This window comes from Setaria viridis, chromosome 1 (assembly GCF_005286985.2).
Source record: "Setaria viridis chromosome 1, Setaria_viridis_v4.0, whole genome shotgun sequence".
Lineage (NCBI taxonomy): Eukaryota > Viridiplantae > Streptophyta > Magnoliopsida > Poales > Poaceae > Setaria > Setaria viridis.
Genome location: NC_048263.2, coordinates 31,551,269 through 31,571,876, shown reverse-complemented (window position 1 = coordinate 31,571,876; position 20,608 = coordinate 31,551,269). Strand labels below are relative to the sequence as shown.

Genomic DNA, 20,608 nt, shown 5'->3' with positions numbered 1-20,608 from the left:
TTCGATCGTGCCAATCTCTGCACCGTATATACAAGCACCATTGATCACATTTCATCTGTATCCCATCGCAATGCGCTGGTTGGTTACCCTCTAATCTGCTTGGTGCAGGGTGCTGTTAGATGGCTAATGAGCAACTAACGCCTGACACCATAGCGAAGCTAATCACCTGCCACGAGGAGGAGAAGGAAGAAGAGGACCACGCCACGAGGCAGTGCCATCTATCGCTAGCCTGGAGCGAATGAACCAAGCAATCGGCCTTGAATCTTGATGGATGAGGTAGGTGTGAAGGAATGCGAATGGACACACTGGAGAAACAGAACAGGAGTATATAGAGCTGCCTTCGAGCTTAGATTAGTCGAGTGCTTAATTTGGGAAGCGAAAAACATGACCTAGTACTATATATGTTTAACAGCTGCTAAGCTGGGCGTGTTCTCTCGAATTGGAGGAGGGTTCTAGCGTTAACGCCGGAACTGCATGTCTTGTCTGCCTCACGATGTACTCGTACAATGTTTGTCTAATCGTGCACTGGCGAGAAACTTGACGGAATTTTTTTTTAAAAAAGATGATGCACTAAACTAATTTTTGCACGAAACTGCATTACATCAAATTTTTTTGTGGAAAAAAATAAAGGAGGACCTTACATCATCTTGCTGCCTACCTACGGATGCAGAACACCAGTGAGATGTTCCGCACGCGCAGCACCAGCACCGAGTTTATTCTAAGAAAACAGAGCAAAGCGAGAGCAAACAGCTCGCTACAGCATAGCCGCGAGAACCGACGAACAAAAGGAGAGTACACGGACAACGGCAGGAGTAGGACTAATGCTCGGCTTGCAGCGCGTGCCGGGCCGGCTTCCGGCCGGCGACTAGCAGATCCTCTTGCAGAAGCACTTGCGCGTGCCGGCCGTCGTCTGGCACTCGCCGTCGGGGAATCTCTCGACGCGGCACACGTTGGCGCAGTTGCTGCTGCTCAGGCACAGGCCCTTGAAGTGGTGGCTCTGCGACAGGCAGTGCCTCGCCTCCGCCACCGTCGCCGGACCCATCTCTGCGCCATGCGAATTAAAGCAACAAATTAAAGAGCGAGAGTTATTTGATTAATTTGCACGGCCACGTATCTAGCAATGGACGAGCACGGCAACAGCTAGAATCAGGCACCTGAGGCGATGAGGAGGAGCAGGAAGACGAGGACCGGCGCGGCCATGCGGCGAGAGAGTGCCATCTCTGCTCGGTGGCGAGGTTGGGCAGAAGCTGAAGAACAGGACCTAAACTGAGCTTACCACGGTCACCGGTTTTTGTTATTAGGTGGATGGGCGCAGGAGGCAAGGGGTGGGATGGATTGGGAGCAGGGGAAGCTCTTATATAGAGCGTCGGCACCGAGCTAAACACCAGTTGATGTTAAACGTGCGAGCTGATTAGCACAACCTAGAACCGGATTAAATTCAAACTAAGCTGGTGATCAAAGGATGTGCAGGAACAGGGCACGGGCACAATAGTACCATTCGATGTGCTACAGTGTAGCCATGTGGCCATTCACGGGCCGAATTCACCCGCTGGACTCTAGCTGACTGTAGCTACCAGGACACACACTATCCGATGACCGATGCACGCTGCCGCTCAGAACTGGGACCCGGATTCAGGCCGGATTCCAAGCTGGTGGCCAATGGCGCCTCGGGTCCAGGAGACGAGAGGCTATGATCGCAGCTTGCTGCTGCCATGCTTCAGTCCTGCCTAGGCGACTACACGTCGGCGGCATGGCTCTTCCTGCAGCCTGTTGGCGCTTTGTGGGTCGTGCATGCGTGAGTCACGGTGGGGAGCCGGGGGCGGGGGCGCGGGGCCCGATCCCTGATCTGATCGATCGGCCAGCGGATGCGCGCGCGTGAATCTGATGGATGGCAGGATGCCCATGGCGAAGGGTTGGGCCACAGGGACAGCAGATCGCACCCGAAAAAGGAACCAAATGGAGGAGGGGAGGGTTCGTCGGTGAGAAAGTTGAAGTTTGAAACCGTGTACCCAATTCACTCCATGCATTCTTGAGTGCTTGCTTTACCGCGAGGCGGGTATGTTGAAAAGTCCAAGCTATCGTTCGGGTCAGTTTGGTTGCCTCACGAGCTTTGCTAGCCGCGCCTTGCCCAGCAAAGCTTGCCTTGCCAAGGGAGGAGAGCTGAACTGCTGAACCGGCTCGCTGCAGCAAGCTACCCCAAATCTTGCTATCACAGGCCCAGCAAGCATGCCCCAGCCTTGCAAAGGAGGATCCAAACTGAGCCGAAATGAAAGTGGGCCGTGCTGCGCATGCCACAACTGGGAGCCTAATGCCCAGTTGATGTTTGACGGGCTTTAGGCTTTAGGCCTAAAATGGATCCGTTTTGCCGCTTTCTGGATTACTAGTAGTACTGGGCCGGATCGTTTCATTAAAAAAAAATATGGGACGGATCTAAATGGTGCTGCCAAAGGGCCCCCCCAGTGAGCTAGGCTCATTTGCCGTCCATTTTTCCATCTTTTGGGGTGTTTATTTTTTAAAAAAGCACATTGCTCTATTTTTCTCTCAAAAAAGAGGGAAAAAACAGAAAAAAAAAACAGAAAGAAGGGAAGTCGCATGTCTGGCGGACGCAATATTCCTGCGGTCTGCGTCACCGCGCCTCGCCGGGGGGAGCTCCAACCAAAAGCACATCACTCACTTGGCACTCGAAGCCCATGGTTTTTGCCCGTGTCGTCAGTCGACAAACCAACGTGCCACACGCATGGCAATGGCACTACGAACGCCAAACGTCGAGCGCATTCGGCCTGTGTCAGTGTCATCGTCCTTGTTGAAAAAACAATTAAAGCGCCTCTCTGCAGACGAGATGCAGATGATACGAAAGCGATACTATTTGACCATTGGAAACCGACCAACCGATAGCAGCTGGACTTGTAGCACGAGTACTAGTAGTAGTTAATATTGGCAGACATGGATGTCACCGTGCCCCACTCGCACTAGACCCGCCCTGCATTGAACCTTTTCTGTTGCCCTCGGCCACTCGTCGCGCCGCTCGTTCTTTACACACATCTCGTTCACGAGTTACATCACGCAATTAGTCGTGGCTACTGGTTAATTAGTGGCACCGGCTTCTTTACCGGTTACGGGCACTGACGAAATAATGCGCGCGGCACTAGTAGTGTAATTCATTGACAGCGCAGATAATAAAGAGAGCCCGGAGGCCGGAGGTTGCTTTTGTTTCCTTTTTTTTCTCTTTTGGCGGTAGATCGTGTACAAGTTGCCATGTTGGACTGCGCTTTAGCTCTTTTAAGTAGGCCGCTACCCTCTTATTCAGACAAGTATCTAGAAGGCTAGGCCAGGCTACGAGTGGGAGTACTTGCAGTTGATTAACACTTGACTAATTTAACTACTGCATTCTTTGCGAATAATTTTAGAACATAGGGCAAGTATCCTGTTACACATCAACATTCTTAACATCAACATTCTTATAGTTCGTCTCATGCAATATCACATACCTAGGATTTTTGCTGATGTGGAGGAGAGAGGACGAGGAGAGAAAAAAGATCGTCGTTTCGTGAAACAACTACCTCATAAGTTAGATTTTAGGACTATCAGAGGACGACTACACCATTGTACGAGTTGTAGTTGCATGCAACTCATATATATTGTATTGTATACGCAAATTAAGGGAATAAACCCATTGTACATGTTGTTTGTTAAGTCGTATCAAGATTACGTGTCAATGTATGAGACCGCTTATTAGACAACACGAGTGTACTTGCTCTTACCGGTACTCGTGACTGTTCAGCGTCCCTTAACTGTTCCCGTTCCTCAGTTCACGTGTGCAGCACCACTGACTCGTTCCATGTTCATTTCAAGGTACTGCACTTTACAGGCAAACATACATGCCATTGTAGTTTCATTGCAGTATTGCACAAATGCATGCATCCAGCGGTCCAGCCAGTCGTGCCCAAGCGTGCATCTGATCCAGGTCCAAGGAAACGAGGAGTCACGCAACGGCAACTCGGATAGGCCACAACCCCAAAGCGATCTCTATGCTACTACGCTACACCTACACCCCCTGGCACGCACGAAGCACCACGCTTTCTACGCGGCCTTGGATGGGCTCCTTTGACGCCCCCCATCCTTTGTTTGTGGTTAGGTAGTGACAGCGAAATAAAGCCGGCCTCCCGCGGCCCACCGGCGCGCGCGGCCACGGCCACATATCTCTCCCTCCCTGCTGAACCGGCCGGCGGGGCCGCGCGCTCGGGCAGCCATGCGGCCATGCGCTACCGGTGCGTCGCCTCCTCCGATAACGCCACGCCGCCGGTCAAGCAGCAAACCCCAGTGGAGTGGAGTGGAGTGACCGAGCCAAAGCGCCCAGGCCTTTTTTCAGCCCCGATCCGGCGGCGAGTGCGCGCGCGCGCGCGCGGCCGGCGCTGCGTCACGCCACGTAGAGCGCACGCACGAGTGGGTGGGTAGGTGGACGGGTGCCCGGGTGGCGTTCGTCTCGTGCCCCGCAGGCCGCGGGTGCAGGCGCGCGGTGATGCCAGGTGCGGAGGTGCCGGGTCGGGATGGAGGCATGGAGCCGAGCCGTGGGCGGAACGGACCGAGTTCCAGTGCAGCCGCTATAGGGTGCGCGCACTGCTGGGCTGGGGAGAAGAAGAAAAATAGCAATATCTCCGTCGCAGGGGATTGGCTACCGATCGGATCACCGGGCCGTGCGATCGTGCTGCTCGCTAGTGCGCTGTGCAGCGCGTCATTAGGCGCGGGAATCCGGTTCTGCAGCTGGGATTAGCGGAGCGGTGATCGTGTAATGATTGTTAACTGATCGTGCGGATATGTTCGTCCTCGCCTCGCTCCTTGAGGTGCTTTTGCAAAAAGAGGCGCGCAAGAGAGATACGCACTGGAGCGAAAACCAGCAAGGTCAGATGGCCGATCAGGTCCTCGATCGCAAAGGGATGCTTAGTCATCAGTTCAAAAGGCAAATGGTAAACAAATAGTCTCTCTCTCCCTCCATCCATCCCTGTGCAAAGTAATCGCCATATATTTAAGAACAAAGGGACTGTATGTGTTGTAGGTCAATTAATCTAGTTCGTATTCTATCCTGGGCCAAGTTCAACCAAAAAAGTCTTTGAGAAAATTTTACGGGCTGATGTGCTGATGGTTTAATTAACGAAGACGAAGGCCGGGTCTCGATCTTGGGTGGCGGAGACGACGGCGATGGGATTCCTGTACGAGCGATCATGGCGTGGATCATTGCTCAACGCCGGCGGTCCAACAGAGCGGCCGGTTGACGAGGCAATTTTGCACGTACCACGTCCTTCGTCGGAGAACTCCAAAGTCCAAACGCTGTCCGTGCGAAAAGCTGCCCCCAACAATCCCATGCGCGGCTCCGGCCACTCGTGGGGACGGGAAAAGGGGTAAAAAGGAAGGCGATGAAAAGTTGCCTGCGCATGTGGCGTTGCGCTTACGGTAGGTAACTGGCAACAGCAACGTCTGAGTGGCCGTGGACGGGACGCGCACTGGACCCGGGCGGTGAAAAATCGCGGAGCAACTGGTCAGTTACCGGCTCCCTTTACTTGGCCTGTGTCCCTGTCAAATGCGTGCGAACTTCGCTTGAGTTACTGAGGCCGGGCGAGAGCCGAGAGAGACGTGGTCGACCACGGAGAAATCCCTTGTATGTTGAGCTTGGCAGCTTGCGTTGCTTGGCGCACGCTCGCGTGCATGTTCAATTCACGCAGCGTCCGAAAGTAGTGGTGCTTGCGCATCTGCCACGACAAATCTGTAAAGTTACTTTAGTTTTTAGGTTCAAGGCTAGCACATTCGTGCCGTTCTATGTCGTCCTTTTGGCTGAATGCACCACTCAGGTGCCTACCTCAACAATTTCCATCAAGCATAAGAAAAGTAGAATTTCCATCAGTATTCGGATGAAGTAATAAAGATAATTAAAAAAAGCAGATCCGCGATAACCTAAATATCGTTTTTCTCGAAAAGGATTAAAGGAAAACAAGAACACAAATAGTAGCAAAAAGAAAACTTATTGCCGACATCGGATGCGATTTGACACTCCCGGGCCGCCGTGACATTCAAGAGAGAAAATTCAATAGAATCACATGTGTTAACCTGCCTTTAAATCCCCCCACCGGCCTGTCGATGGATCGGTGTGCCTGTGTGACGTGTATCTATCAAAATCGCGTCCATGAATATCCATTAATATCTATTTGGTATGCAGGTTCTATCCTGGGATAGTGGCCTGCTTTCGTGATGGTTATAATAATCGCGTCCATCACAGAGTGCCGCAGCCAAATGGGAGAGAAAGGGAGGCCGAAAACGACGGTTAGGCCAATTTTGAACAGAGGTCAAAAGATTTCCGACCGTGGATTCTTGCAGCAAGTTGAAAAAGACAATCAATTCGCCGAAGAAAACTCGGGCCACCCACGGCTGAGTGAGTGCCTGCACAATCACAAGTCAAAACCGACGCACGCCAAGCCACGCCGTCCCCCCTGACCTCCTCTCCGCAACACTACTGTCCCATCGTCTCCCTCCCACCTCACTCCCCTCCCTCCCTCCATTGTTGTTGCTTCCGGTGCAAGCGCGCAGGCCTCAGGCGAGGCCAGCTTTACGCACCATATGGCCTTGGAGGTGTCGTAAAGGTCCTGAAAACGCCGAGCAAGAAGCCTTCTTCCCTGCCCAGCGTCATCGTTGCTTGTACTGCCTCCTTGCTTCCATTTCCATGGAGCATTTCTCGATGCAACGTGCTACCACATGGTCACGTCGCTTCGTCCTCTGCTCCTCTCTCCTGGTCCTGCTGCTCTTCCCGTCTCCAGCCAACTCCCAGAACTCCTGTGACCTGGGTGATCTTAAAGCCCTAGAGAGTTTCTCCAAAGGTCTCGATGGAGGAGGCGTCGGCGGCTGGGCGTTCCCAAACGCGACCTCCGATGCAGCCAGCTGCTGTGCATGGGCCGGTGTCACGTGCGACGGCAGCGGGAGGGTCGTCGGGTTGGACCTTCATGGCCGGAGGCTGAGGGGCGAGCTGTCGCTGTCGCTCGCGCAGCTGGACCAGCTCCAGTCGCTCAACCTCTCCTACAACAGCTTCCGTGGCGCCGTCCCGGCTCCCCTGTTCCAGCTCCAGAGGCTGCAGAAACTCGACCTCAGCTACAACGACCTGAGCGGCACACTCCCAGAGAACATGTCTCTCCCACTGATCGAGCTCTTCAACATATCCTACAACAACTTCATCGGCTCGCACCCCACGCTGCGTGGTTCAGAGCAGCTCGCGGTGTTCGACGCAGGGTACAACTCCTTTGCCGGGCAGATTGATCCAGGCATCTGTGAGTCATCCGGTGCAATCAGGGTGCTGCGATTCTCGTCCAACCTCTTCACTGGGGACCTCCCAGCAGGCTTCGGGAATTGCACAAAGCTCGAGGAGCTGTATGTCGAGATCAACAACATCTCTGGGAGGTTGCCCGATGACCTATTCAGGCTGCCATCTCTCAAGAGCCTGTCTCTTCAGGAGAATCAACTCTCTGGTAGGATGAGCCCAAGGTTCGATAATCTGTCCAGCCTTGCAAAGCTGGACATATCTTTCAATTCATTCTCTGGGCACCTTCCAAATGTTTTTGGTAGCCTCCGCAAGTTGGAGTTCTTCTCTGCACAGTCCAACACTTTCAGGGGCCCATTGCCTTTCTCGCTGTGCCATTCACCGTCACTAAAGATGTTGTACCTGAGGAACAATTCGCTGAATGGAGAGATCAGCCTCAATTGCTCAGCGATGACACAACTTAGCTCACTCGACCTTGGCACAAATAAGTTCATTGGCACAATTGATAGTTTGACAGATTGCCATAATCTGAGAAGCCTAAACCTTGCCACAAACAACCTCAGTGGTGAAATCCCTGCTGGTTTCAGGAAGCTTCAGTTGCTAACCTACCTCTCACTTTCGAACAATAGCTTCACAAATGTGCCTTCAGCATTATCTGTCCTTCAGGAATGTCGAAGCCTAACAAGCCTCGTGCTCACAAAGAACTTCCATGATGGGAAGGCCTTGCCAATGATTGGGATACATGGCTTTCACAGCATCCAAGTGTTTGTCATCGCTAATAGCCATCTCTCAGGATCAGTGCCACCATGGCTAGCTAATTTCACACAGTTGAAGGTGGTGGATCTGTCATGGAATCAATTGACCGGGAATATTCCTGCATGGATTGGTGATCTTGAATCTCTGTTCTATTTGGATCTATCCAACAATTCACTTACTGGAGGAATTCCGGAAAGCTTGTCAAGCATGAAGGGCCTTGTAACAAGAAACATCTCACAGCAATCCACAGAGACCGATTATTTTCCTTTCTTCATTAAAAGGAACAAGACAGGCAAAGGGTTGCAGTACAATCAGGTTAGCAGCTTCCCACCCTCTCTAGTTCTCAGCCATAACAAGCTCACAGGTCCCATATTGCCGGGCTTTGGAGGCCTAAAGAACTTACATGTACTGGACCTTAGCAACAACCATATTTCTGGTGTCATTCCTGTTGACCTATCAGATATGTCAAGCTTGGAATCCTTGGATTTATCACATAATAATCTAACTGGAGGCATCCCATCTTCATTAACAAAGCTGAATTTTCTATCAAGCTTCAGTGTGGCGTATAACAATCTCAATGGTACCATTCCATCAGGAGGCCAATTCTCAACATTCAGTAGCTCTGCTTATGAAGGTAACCCCAAACTCTGTGGCATTCGCCTAGGCTTACCCAAATGTAATTCAACTCCTGCTGCTACAATGGTTGCAACAAATAAGAGAAAGAACAAGGGCATCATATTTGGAATAGCTATTGGTATTGCAATTGGAGCAGCGTTTATTTTGTCTATTGCTGTTGTATTTGTGCTGAAGAGTAGGTTCAGAAGGCAGGATCATACAGTAAAGGCTGTCACGGATACTAATCGAGCACTCGAGTTGGCACCAGCCTCACTTGTACTTCTGTTCCAGAACAAGGATGATAAGGCATTGACCATCAGTGACATCTTGAAATCGACAAACAACTTTGATCAGGCTAACATCATCGGTTGTGGTGGCTTTGGTCTAGTGTACAAGGCAACATTACCAGATGGGGCAACAATCGCCATCAAACGACTATCAGGTGATTTTGGTCAGATGGAACGGGAGTTCAAAGCAGAGGTGGAGACGTTATCAAAAGCTCAGCATCCCAATCTTGTGCTTCTGCAAGGTTACTGCAGGATTGGCAGTGATAGACTCCTGATCTACTCTTTCATGGAGAATGGCAGCCTAGACCATTGGCTTCATGAAAATCCTAATGGTCCCTCTAGATTAATTTGGCCAATAAGGCTTCAGATAGCAAAAGGAGCAGCAAGAGGTTTGGCATACCTGCATTTGTCATGCCAACCTCATATTCTCCATCGTGATATCAAGTCAAGTAACATCCTTCTAGATGAGAATTTTGAAGCCCATTTGGCTGATTTTGGGCTTGCTCGGCTTATTTGTCCCTATGCTACACATGTGACAACTGACCTAGTTGGCACACTGGGTTACATCCCCCCTGAGTATGGCCAGTCTTCTGTAGCCACTTTCAAGGGTGATGTTTATAGTTTCGGCATTGTCCTTCTAGAGTTATTAACTGGAAAGAGGCCAGTAGATATGTGCAAGCCGAAGGGAGCTCGGGAGTTGGTCTCATGGGTTACACATATGAAAAAGGAAAACCGTGAAACTGATGTCTTGGACCGTGCAATGTATGATAAGAAGTTTGAGAAGGAAATGATGCAGATGATTGACGTTGCTTGTCTGTGCGTAAGTGATTCACCTAAACTGAGGCCATTAACACATCAGTTAGTGCTATGGCTTGACAACATTGGTGTGAGCAGTGATGCACCAAAGTGAGGCAAGTTCAATAACAGCAAGCATTGGCGAAATCCTTGCGTTTAATTGATCCTCTCTAGTTAGGATGAATGTTCTTCTCTAGTGAGAGATGTAAGATAATGCATGATGATTGTATATTCAATAATGCATGCTTCACGGGAGTCTAACTTGCTAATTCAATAACAGAACAAAAAAAACTGTTATTTTGTATGCAGTAGATGCAACTTTCAGGTGGTTTATGGAAGTTTTGCTTCTTTTTTCAGCTCTGGTCTGAATATCTTGTATATAGTTACAGGGATTTTTTCTAGATAAAGGCATAACTACATGCTTGAGTTTGTCTAACAAGTTTGTGCAAATATTGCAGTCCATTACTATGTTGCCATGCGTTTCTTGCACCAGTTCATTGTTATGTGTTGCTCTACAACTAAGCACAATGCTATGCATTTCACATTAGCTTAGTAAGTACAATAAAAAACAAAATGGCCGATCAACATGGAAGGAATAACAGTCAACCTATTCATCCTATACATGTCACCATATGGGAAAGAAGTCATCTGGCTACTCGTACCTTCATCTTACCCACCGCAAGCTGTGACTCCTCTCCCTGGCACTTCTGTTAACAATAAGAATATGAGATAGCCGTTCAAAACTGGTGGCGGCTGTCCTTATCTCCTTGCAGCGGTGAAGGATTTCTCAGTCTGTCTCAAAAAACAAAAGGAAGAGAAGTCACGACAATCAGCTCACCCAGATAAAAAGGAAGTTGCTCTTCATGGTTGTATCCGCTAGCTTTAAAGCTGAAAATTGTTGTATATCCCCCTTAAGCACAGATATAGAGCTGGATTAGTCTAGCTGGGGCTGTTGTACCGTCACTTTTATTCTCCTCTTAATAAAAAAACGTGCTAAGGCATGCTCAATCTGAAGCACATGATGCAAAGCGGAGGGACAAAACTAGAACTAAGGGAGCGTCGTTACCTCACTAGCACACCTTGGTTCAGGCATTCGCTCGAACAGGCGGCGTGCATGTGCTGTGACCCTCGTTATCTAACAGAGCTTGGCCTTGCGAACCCGCGAGCGCACGTCCCCTTCGTCCCGCGCCGCCACGGCGGTGGGCGTCGCCTTCATCCGCGCTGCTCGGGCGTCACGGTCGTGCCGCCCGCGCATCAAGGCGGGGGCCCTCGGCCCTCCTCGGGAGAGCGATGGCCAGGGGGGTGATGCGAGCTCGATGGGACCCCGCGGATTCCTGTGCCCCGTGCCGAACACTATAGCATTCGCACGGGCATCTGCCGAGGAGTGGGGAGGGACGGAGGGCGGCGGTCGCGGGCCCAGAAACGGGTTCCATCCCGAGCTATTCCTCCTCAGTGAAATGAAATATTCATTACTTTGCAATGAAATGAAATGAAATGACAGTCCTACGTGGAGCAATTTCAAAAAAAAAAATTGGCATACCTGCCGGCAGCAATTTCAGCAGGGGGCGACAGGCAAAGCCAACCCAGGAGCTAGGCCGCGGTCAGGCGGGTGCGGGCAGGCGCTAGCAGGTGGTGTCGCGGTGACCTGGTGGCGCGCGGCCTGCCGGCGGGGGTGCGGGGCCACCGGCCGCGGGTGGCGGCACGCGGCCGCCAGGGATGCGCCGTGCGTGCGGCCGGTGGGAGTGCGGCGTGCGGCCGGCGGGGAGCCAGAGTCGGGGACGGCGGGATGCGGTCACGCGTGGGCACAGGGCGGTCGGGAGTCCCTGGGACGGGAACGGGAGGCGGCGAGTCGGGAGGTGGACGTCGGGGCGGACTCACGGATGGGACGGGAGGCGGCGAGTCGGGTGGTGTGGGCGGACGGAAGCCGGCCGAGTGCGATTTTTGCTGGGCTAGGGCGACGGTCAGTTGCTAGGCTGAGTTTTTCTCGGGGTGGGCTAATGGGTCAGAAAGCCTTTTTTTTTGCCAATTTTATGAAGAAACTTCCCACTACTCTTGAACTTCGCCCGGGCTGCAGCCCGGGCAGCCCGGGACCCAGATCCGCTCCTGGTCGCGGCGCCGGCCACCACCACCGTCTACCGGTGAGGCGGTGACCGGCTTCCTTCCCCTTCCCGTGATTTTTTGTTTTCCTAAGATGACTAATTGCATTGGGCCTAATTGCGAAAAAAATTCTGTGCAACCCAAGAATAGCTTGAGAGGGGGGGGAGGACAAAGGCCCGCGCTGGGTTGCTAAATTAGGCCGTGAGCCCAACCCATATTGAGACTCGTCATTTCCTTTCCTTTCTCTTTTCCGTTTCTTCAAGTTCGTAAAGCCATCTGGAAACTAGGTAACCGTGCCTATTAAGTATTATGGAGATAAAATTTCTCTTATATATGATAAAACTCTTATTTTTCTCTTCAAAGCAGCAAAATTACTGATATAGCATGAAATTTAATGGCTAATTTTCCATAAAACTTCCATTAAGAGACCTAAAATTGCAAGCAAAGGACGCTCTCTGCAAATAAGAATTCAGGACGTCACGTAGACTTTAGATTCCTTGGTTAGATTCTTTAAGACAAACCTGTCCATCCAGATTCAAATTTCTCTTAGCTAGTGTTTCGAAAAAATATTCTAGTAGTTAACGAGATGCTTATTATGACTGTTAATACTTTTATTCTTTTTATTAAAACATTCATAACAATTGGATATGCGTACGTGCATTTATTAAGGTGAGTGTGTGTTTTATTCGTATTTAAAAAAATTCTATTTTTAAAGATATGCAATATTGCTCCATATGATGATTATAACTAAATAAAACCTCACATAACTCGTTTCCAAATTCTCCATACGGAATACATACATACAGGAAGCAAAGATATATCACACTTCTTTTCGAAGAAAAACAGCGGCAAGCGGACGTGGCGGCGGACTCCGGGACACATCGAAACACGGCGCGGAGCCCGCGTGCATGACACGATTACTACGAGAGACGGAGATTGTGGCAGCAGATCCTGATCGGAACAGGGCGTCATGGAGTGGATGGAGGCGGGCGTCGGTTGTGCGCGCGTATCTACACTTCGGTGCCCCCCTCCTCGCCGCGGCCGGCCGGACTTAGGCGTTGCTCCGGAAGGACCCGAGCTTGGCGGCGCTGGCCCTCAGCACGTACTGGTGGTAGGCGGCGGCGATGGCGGCGCCGATCAGCGGGCCCACCCAGAAGATCCACTGCACAAACAATACGATCGGCAGTAGTGAGTGGTGGAGCTAATTAAACTACACCGTACCGCTGATGCTTTCCATGGTGCATAATGTAAGATATCCTAAGCAATTCTTTTACTTGCTTATCCTCAAGAGATTTGTTTGATTATGGCTTGTGGGAAGCGTAGTTAAATGCTTGACCAAGCCAAGGTGTACAACAACAGGTTAGTTAGTAGTTCCAAACAAATACTGGGCATCTTTTAGGTGTCTGTAAGGTAGGAGGGTGTGGCAAGGGATTAGGTTGTATATTTTTGGTTAATGAGTGTACATGTCATGCATAAGCTAAACAGCTGTACTAAATTATGGAATGGTGTGTGGTGATGGTGATAGATTAACAAATAGTCTTGAGGCCTATCCTGAGCCGCTGGTTAGCTTGCATTAGAGAATTCATGTTTTGTCAACTAGCAATTGAGCATGAGAAAGTAGCCAGGCATATGCATGTTGCGGCGACTTTTTTTAATTGTCGACGCTACTGAACAAGCACCGGTAAGCGTACGTACTTGGTCATCCCAGGCCTTGTCGTTGTTGTAGATGACCGCGGCTCCCAGGCTCCTGGCCGGGTTGATGCCGGTGCCGGTGATGGGGATGGTGGCCAGGTGCACCATGAACACAGCGAACCCAATTGGGAGAGGAGCCAACACCTGCACAGGTTGAAGGGAAAATCACGGTTATATTTTAGCTCACCGATCAGTTACACCAGAGTAACTTTAATTTCATACTATAATGAAAATGAAATAGTATTCTAGTACTAGTCTTTCTACCTTTTCAGCCGCTACATCAACAGAACAGCTACTGACAAAACAAGTAGTTCCACATTTTTATATTTTTCCCCAGAACATAGCTTAGGGTTTTAAAATCGTGGTCCTAGAAAGGGATGGGTTACCAAATCTGAAGGCAAAATAGGCTATCGCCCCACCACAATTTCATCTTGGAATTTTGCACCTTGTTCCTATCCATGATAAATTTTATCCTCAAGAAGAAGTGCCAATCATGGCAGACGTAGCCACCTCAAGTTCGCTGTAGGGGACAGCGATTAGGACAGGGACGACAACTGAAGACACTGCTGCCTACGCACAAGAGAATCTTCCTCTCTGCTTAATTGGCATATGCAGTGCAAATTCATGCAATCATCAGGCAGGAAGATGCATCTTCACATGCGCCTGATTTGGAGAGGTCTGCACAGCTAGGATTTGGGACCATTCGATATATTGCGTATCTTGTATGGCATGACTAATTGTGCATTATGTGACCTGAAAATGCTTAACCTGTCAGTCTCTTGAGAGCTTTTTTGCCTTAATTGCTATATGGTCGTTGCTATGTTCGTATGAACTGGTAACTAGTATGGTGCAGTTTCCCAAAAGTATAGTTGCTGAAGCAGGCAGCAGCAGTAAAATTTCAGAATTTAACTAGATGTTCAAAAAATGGGCTTAATTTGTTAGGATGTTGCTTTTATGTTACACGCTTCATTTACTGCTCTACCCAACTCGCTTACGAGTTACGGCATAAAGGTTTTGTGTTGCTGTAAACACCTCGCGCTGAAATGATTTGCGCTCTAATTTTCACCGTTAGCCTCTGCAGTCTGCACTCTAGCACCAAAGTCAGAGGACCCGCCCACTGGACCTACACTTGCATAGTTTTTTCTCCGATACTAAATAATTTGTATTCAGTTTGCTACATAAGTTCTAATAATTTGGTGAGCTAAGTCCAAAGAACTAGTAGTACGTCAGCTCAAAGTCCTTCATCAACACTTCGTAACCTACATGATCTAACATCCATTATATTTCTGCCTTTGGCCGTATGCTATACACTACAGTATACTGCAGTCTTTAGTCATCGACTACCCTCTATTGCGTGCACTAGCAGTAACCAACCAACAGTAACAGTTCACTGATTACTCTACTGTGCGTGGTACAGTACTGTGAATTTATCTTTGAGTGCAACGAGAAATAAGTGTGCGTACTCACCGGGACGTGGGAGTCGCGGGCGCTGCGCTTGGGGTCGGTGGCGGAGAAGACGGTGTAGACGAGGACGAAGGTGCCGATGATCTCGGCGGCGAGCCCGGTGCCCTTGGAGTAGCCGTCGCTGAGCTCGTTGGCGCCGCCGCCGTAGCGCACGAAGTAGGCGCTCTGGAAGCCCTTGACGAGCCCCACGCCGCAGATGGCGCCCAGGCACTGCGCGACGATGTAGAGGACCGCGCGGACGAGGGACACCTTCCTCGCCAGGAAGAGGCCGAACGTGACGGCCGGGTTGATGTGCCCGCCCGAGATGCCGGCGGTGCAGTAGACGAGGATGAAGATCATGCCGCCGAAGGCCCAGGCGATGCCGAGGATGCCCACGCCGCCGCACGCCGCGTCGGGGCCCGACGCCGCCGCGTCCGTCTGGTGCTTGTACCCGATGACCGTGGCCACGGTGATGTAGAGGAAGAGCAGCGTCGCCACGAACTCGGCGATCGCCGCGCGGTACAGCGACCACTTGGTCAGCTCCTCCGCGTCGATCAGCGGCGCCGGCGGAGGGTCCGAGTAGTCCTTAGCCGAGAACTCGCCGGCCTCGGGCCCCGACGCCTCGATGTCTTTCGCCATGCCGATCAGTACCTTAGCTTGCTCAGCTCAGGGCTCAGGCTATGAGCGCGCTTGCTTTGTGCACAGCTAGCTAGAGTGGTGTGTGAGGGGACGGGAGAGGCGAGGTATATATGGGGCGCGGGAGGTCGACGGCTCGTGCAGGGGAGAGGGCGAGCTCATCGCCTCAATGATGGCTTGCTTAGCGACTACTGATTGATTACATTATTAGTGAGGGATAAGGGTTCCATTTCTGGTTACAGGGTTTTGGGTTATAATTTTTGCCGCCCACAACCGACTAAGCCCTCACCATTATGTCACGCCGAAGCCAAACTGGTGGCCAGTGATCAATCGGAGGGGCTATTCAGCTTATATTCTATAGGTTCTGTGCTTACGTACTATACGTTCTGAAAAAAAAAATTAAGCGAATTAAGAGCTAGCCTGACGTCTGAAAGCACAAAACCACACTGGTGCTTGTAATCAGTGGTCCAGCTTAATTTCGTGGATCCAGCAGTGCTGCGAAGGGGGCTCCGTCCAACAGCATGAGAGGCGACTCCCATGGCGACCACCCACCAGAAACCCACTCGCCGCCCAAATCCACCATCCCGGCCAACAACCACACCAAATCCACCACAGATCAGGATGCGCCTGGCGACGATCTACAAATCCACCCAACCTTTGTAGCGGAAGAACCGAGGAGGACCGAGATCGAGTCATGCCAAGAGCAAGCAAGGTATCAAGGACCAGTCGAGGACACCGGTGTGCAGGAGCTGACACCAGCGGCGGCCCGCCATCAAGATGAGGATGCTCCTTCCCAAGATCATCAAGCAAGGCCGGAGGACAGCATTCTTCCGGATCTCGCCCAAGATCTGCGCCTACAGGCGGACATCACTCTGACAAGACCAGGGGCGAGACTTGATGGGCCAGATGAAGACCCCCTGGTGAAGGATCTCCTCCAACGGCTCGCCAGTAGGGAGATCCCGCAGAATCCACCAGTGGACGTCACCACGGCACAGACTCCCCAAGGTACGCGAGTTATGGGGAGAGAGATGAAGCAGTCCATCAGTTCAGAGAAGGGGAAAGGGCAGGTAGCTGAAGCAAGACCGAGGCAACATTCAATTCAGCTAGCAGCGAGAGAAAGGAGTAATACCACAGGCAATTGGAAGTTCCAGAGTGGTGAATGCTCGAGAGTATCAGGGGCACAAGGCAGGCAATCTTCCTATTACCAAGAACGATCCAAGCGACCTTCCCAACAAGAGTGTCCCAGGCGAACAGAGCGTCACTGGCAGCCAGAGGCACAGCTGGAAGAACACGGCTTCCAGATTGTCAAAGCACCCTACTGGTGGAGAAAGATTGGAACACATTCAAGAGAAGATTCAAAACACCACCAACCGGGCCAGGAAGAACGAAGGAAGAAGTACAGGGAGCACGTCAAAGGCAAATGCCTTAATTGCTATTCCACACAGCACAGAGTAGCACACTGCAACTACCAAGCTAAATGCTGGAGATGTTTGAAGCCAGGGCACCAAGCCCTCTCCTGCCCATCCCGAAGAAATCGATATAAGCAACCCTCACCAGAGCAACAACAGCACAGCCACACTCCTCCTCGTTCAACCCAGGCCGGCCAGGCCACTCGCACGGCCGACCGTTCTTATCTCCAAGCAGCAAAGGGGGAGTCCACCCCCATGGCGGCGTACCCGGGAGACCCGCGTGCTCGCTCGGACCAGGCCTTCTGCGCGGTCACGGCAACCGGATCAATCAAGCGCAGGAGGGAGGCGTTGGTGGGCAGGTCGGCGGTCTGTTGGCTCAATGGCAACAGCCACGACACCGGAACACACCACGTCGTCGAAGCCCTCGAAGAGCAGCTCCACATCAACCGTCATGAGGTGCGCGTCGTCAAGCACTTCCCCGAGCAGTACCTGGTGTTCTTCTCCGACTGCAGAGCATTCAACCGCGTCCTCCATCACCGTGGCATCCGCAACAGAGGACGGGTGTTCAACTTCGAGCCATGGTCTGAAGGCCGAAACGCGGTGGAAAGCAAGCTGGAGTACAGAGTCCGCCTGCGTATTGAGGGCATGCCGGTCCATGCCTGGTCCGAGGCGGTGGCAGCCCAAGTCATCGGCCAACACTGTGCCATCCACTTCGTCGAGGAACAGTCACGCCGCCAGGAACGCACAAGGACATATGACCTGTGGGCATGGTCATCCAACCCAAGTAAGATACCCAAGAAGGTTTTGCTAACCGTTACTGATCCTGACAGGGAGCAGCAACCCATTGACGTCCCCCGCAACCTCGTCGAGATGCACCTTGACCCACCCAGGGGCTTCAAAGGGGCCTACAATTACAAGCTGCACATTCATCTGGATGTGGTGGAGGACCTCTCCTTCCTCCACGGGAGGGGTGGAGGCGGCGGACACTACAGGAAGCCACGCCGGGAGTTCCTCTGGAACTACGGGGCAGCTGACTCCCTCGGAGAACGGCGCAGCGGCCAGGGCCACGACGACCGCACAGGACGGGACTACCGACCACGACACGACAGAGACGACTACGATGACAACTTCCAGCGTGGCGTGCGTCGCCACCGCAGCAACTCCGCCTGGGGGAGAATGACGCGCTGTCGGGGGACAGTGGACGACTGCTATAGCTCCAACCGCTACCGCGACAGCAACCACGACTACACCGGCCACCGTAGCAGGGTTGGGCCACCGGACAGCAGCAACCTGACATGGCACAAGAAGAAGGGCCCCCTCAAGAGTGTCACCTTCGCCAACCCAATGGTACAGATCTTGGGTGAGTCCTTGCATCTCCCTATCCAGTGCTACACAGATGAGGCCCTTATCCCCCAGGACAGAGCAGAGGAAGCAATGGAAAGGAGTGATCCAATGAGAGAAGAAATGCTCATCACTCACTGTTATGCAGGGTTCCCATCCAAGGAGCGGCGCATCCTGGATATGCTGGAGGCGCCAGGTTGGACTCCAGTCCCATCCCCAGTTGGCGGCATCAACACTGACAGCAGCACACTCAGCTTCAAGCCATTTGAGGTGCACAATCCTACAACTGAACTTTCCACTGCAAGTCATGAATTATGTTTGTGGGATAAGATAATTCAATTAGAAAATCAAGCACAAACTCTTGAGTCTCCTACACAGCCATCTCCAACGATCCTAGAACCTACTGAAGTAAACACAAACCTGACATTCAGCACTGCCACTACATCCGATTCGCCTGAAGTCGCTACCACTGAACCTCCTGAACACACATTACAAGTGGCTAATACTGTGAGAGTGCAAACCCAGGAACCAAGCAGAGCAGACGCCTCCACCTCCACAAACAGATCAAATAACTCTGAAAATGTGCTAGCTGATAGGGAGACAGACCAGGTGGACGACATGACCAGCTTCCTTAATTTCATCTCACATGTACCAGTTGCTCCCATTTTGCACACACCACCGAGAGTAAATCCCATCCAGCAAGAAAGCCATGGAAACATTCCAGCTCCTAGCCACAGGAAGAGCTCACGCCTAGCAGACAAAGCTAAGCTACACTCAGGCAAAGATAGCATTCAGCTTGCACAGAGTATTCTGATTAGCAAATTGGGGGAATTATCACCAAAAGCACCGCACCAAGATAAACCTGACTTTGATAATTTTACGCAGCATCTCCCGAAGCCTTTGACAAGCATGAAGATGGCTGCGATCTAGACTCTGGTGGAGCAAGGAAACAAGCCTAGGAGCAAGAAGAAAGGCAAGGTGACGCCGGCGCCTGTAGAGACAATGGAGGCATGACCATCGCCTCCCAGTCTCGACCTCCCAGTCTCTTAGTCGTTATATTTTTATTAGCATGTTTAAATTGAAAACTCAGAACTTCCCTCGGTGTGTAATTTTAATGGGGTCCTACGGCTTCAGCGGTATTTGGGCCACGACGGGCCCAGAGTCGACGTCCATGAAGCTCGTCAAGTTGCCCGCGACGGTGATTTGTTGGTGCCTGGCTTTGTATCCGACCTTTGCGTCTAGCCCCATCGTGGGTTTGTATCAGGCCTTTACGCCTAGCCCCATCGGCACAATCCCTTTAACAACTCAAGCTGTGCAAGTTGATAATCATTGTTATGTCGCAAAAAGACTGTAACATACTATGCTGGAATGTCAGAGGATTAAACGCGGCCGCACGTAGAGCGAGTGTGCGCAATACGATCATCTCATCAGGGGCAACAATCATTTGTCTTCAAGAAACTAAAATAGCCCATTGGACAACACGCCTTATCAATGAGACGCTGGGACAAGATTTTGCAAAAAATTTTGTCGCCCTACCAGCCAACGACACAAGGGGTGGCATCATCCTAGCAGCAGCGGATAGGCATTTCCGTCTACATGACACCCTCACTACGACATACACACTATCCGCGACCATTACCATGAAAGCGGACAATACGTCCTGGAAGATCACGGGGGTTTACGGACCACAGAGCGACCAGGAAAAATTGAACTTCCTAGATGAATTAAAGAATCTAAAAGACCAAGTCCCTGAACGTTGGCTAATAGTGGGAGACTTCAACCTGATATACAAGGCCGAAGACAAAAACAACGGTAGACTAAATAGAGGGCTCATGAGAAGATTCAAGCAAGTTCTTGACATAAACCAACTCATGGAATTAGACCTACGGGGCAGAAGATATACGTGGAGCAACGAACAAGATTCGCCAACATTTACCAGAATCGACCGATTCTTCGGAACACCAGAATGGCATACCCTCTTTCCAAACTCCGACCTGCAAGCTCTACCGACCATGGGATCAGATCATTGCCCATTATTTTTAACAGGGGACGTGGCACGGCAACACTACACTGGTTTCCGATTTGAATCATTTTGGGTGTCCATGCCAGGATTCATGGAAATAATTCAGGGGGTTTGGAATCAGTCAGTCAACACGCAGGATGCCATTCTGCGAATGCATGTTAAGCTCATCCGAGCATCAAAAGCACTTAAGCTATGGAAAAGGCAAAACCTGGGCAAT

The 20,608-nt window shown here is 51.2% G+C and overlaps 4 protein-coding genes across 4 annotated transcripts; 2 read left to right on the top strand and 2 right to left on the bottom strand.

Annotated features, from left to right (window-relative positions):
* Nucleotides 1-593: 593 nt before the first annotated feature.
* Nucleotides 594-1,346, bottom strand: LOC117863901 (defensin-like protein CAL1). The gene is made up of 2 exons (XM_034747843.2): nt 1,155-1,346; nt 594-1,044 (listed from the first exon to the last, which is right to left on the bottom strand). The coding sequence occupies exons 1-2, from the start codon at nt 1,216-1,218 to the stop codon at nt 866-868; spliced, it is 243 nt and encodes an 80-aa protein (XP_034603734.1). The 5' UTR covers nt 1,219-1,346; the 3' UTR covers nt 594-865.
* A 4,997-nt stretch (nt 1,347-6,343) lies between these two features.
* On the top strand, nt 6,344-10,189 carry LOC117863214 (phytosulfokine receptor 1). The gene has a single exon (XM_034746836.2). The coding sequence runs from the start codon at nt 6,710-6,712 to the stop codon at nt 9,863-9,865; it is 3,156 nt and encodes a 1,051-aa protein (XP_034602727.1). The 5' UTR covers nt 6,344-6,709; the 3' UTR covers nt 9,866-10,189.
* Nucleotides 10,190-12,585: 2,396 nt separating this feature from the next.
* Nucleotides 12,586-15,772, bottom strand: LOC117863893 (aquaporin PIP2-4). The gene is made up of 3 exons (XM_034747803.2): nt 15,007-15,772; nt 13,543-13,683; nt 12,586-13,009 (listed from the first exon to the last, which is right to left on the bottom strand). Exons 1-3 carry the CDS (start codon nt 15,619-15,621, stop codon nt 12,899-12,901), a joined length of 867 nt encoding a protein of 288 aa, XP_034603694.1. The 5' UTR covers nt 15,622-15,772; the 3' UTR covers nt 12,586-12,898.
* A 67-nt stretch (nt 15,773-15,839) lies between these two features.
* On the top strand, nt 15,840-19,298 carry LOC117863878 (uncharacterized). The gene has a single exon (XM_072291411.1). It carries the CDS (start codon nt 16,140-16,142, stop codon nt 19,296-19,298), a length of 3,159 nt encoding a protein of 1,052 aa, XP_072147512.1. The 5' UTR covers nt 15,840-16,139.
* Nucleotides 19,299-20,608: the final 1,310 nt, after the last annotated feature.

Coding starts and splice junctions, on each gene's coding strand:
- LOC117863878 (XM_072291411.1), top strand. CDS start 16,140: ATGAGAGGCGACTCCCATGGCGACCACCCACCAGAAACCCACTCGCCG.
- LOC117863893 (XM_034747803.2), bottom strand. CDS start 15,621: ATGGCGAAAGACATCGAGGCGTCGGGGCCCGAGGCCGGCGAGTTCTCG. Junction 13,684..15,006: donor CCCGCGACTCCCACGTCCCG/GTGAGTACGCAC, acceptor CAACCTGTGCAG/GTGTTGGCTCCTCTCCCAAT. Junction 13,010..13,542: donor ACAAGGCCTGGGATGACCAA/GTACGTACGCTT, acceptor TTGTTTGTGCAG/TGGATCTTCTGGGTGGGCCC.
- LOC117863901 (XM_034747843.2), bottom strand. CDS start 1,218: ATGGCACTCTCTCGCCGCATGGCCGCGCCGGTCCTCGTCTTCCTGCTC. Junction 1,045..1,154: donor GCTCCTCCTCATCGCCTCAG/GTGCCTGATTCT, acceptor CGCATGGCGCAG/AGATGGGTCCGGCGACGGTG.
- LOC117863214 (XM_034746836.2), top strand. CDS start 6,710: ATGGAGCATTTCTCGATGCAACGTGCTACCACATGGTCACGTCGCTTC.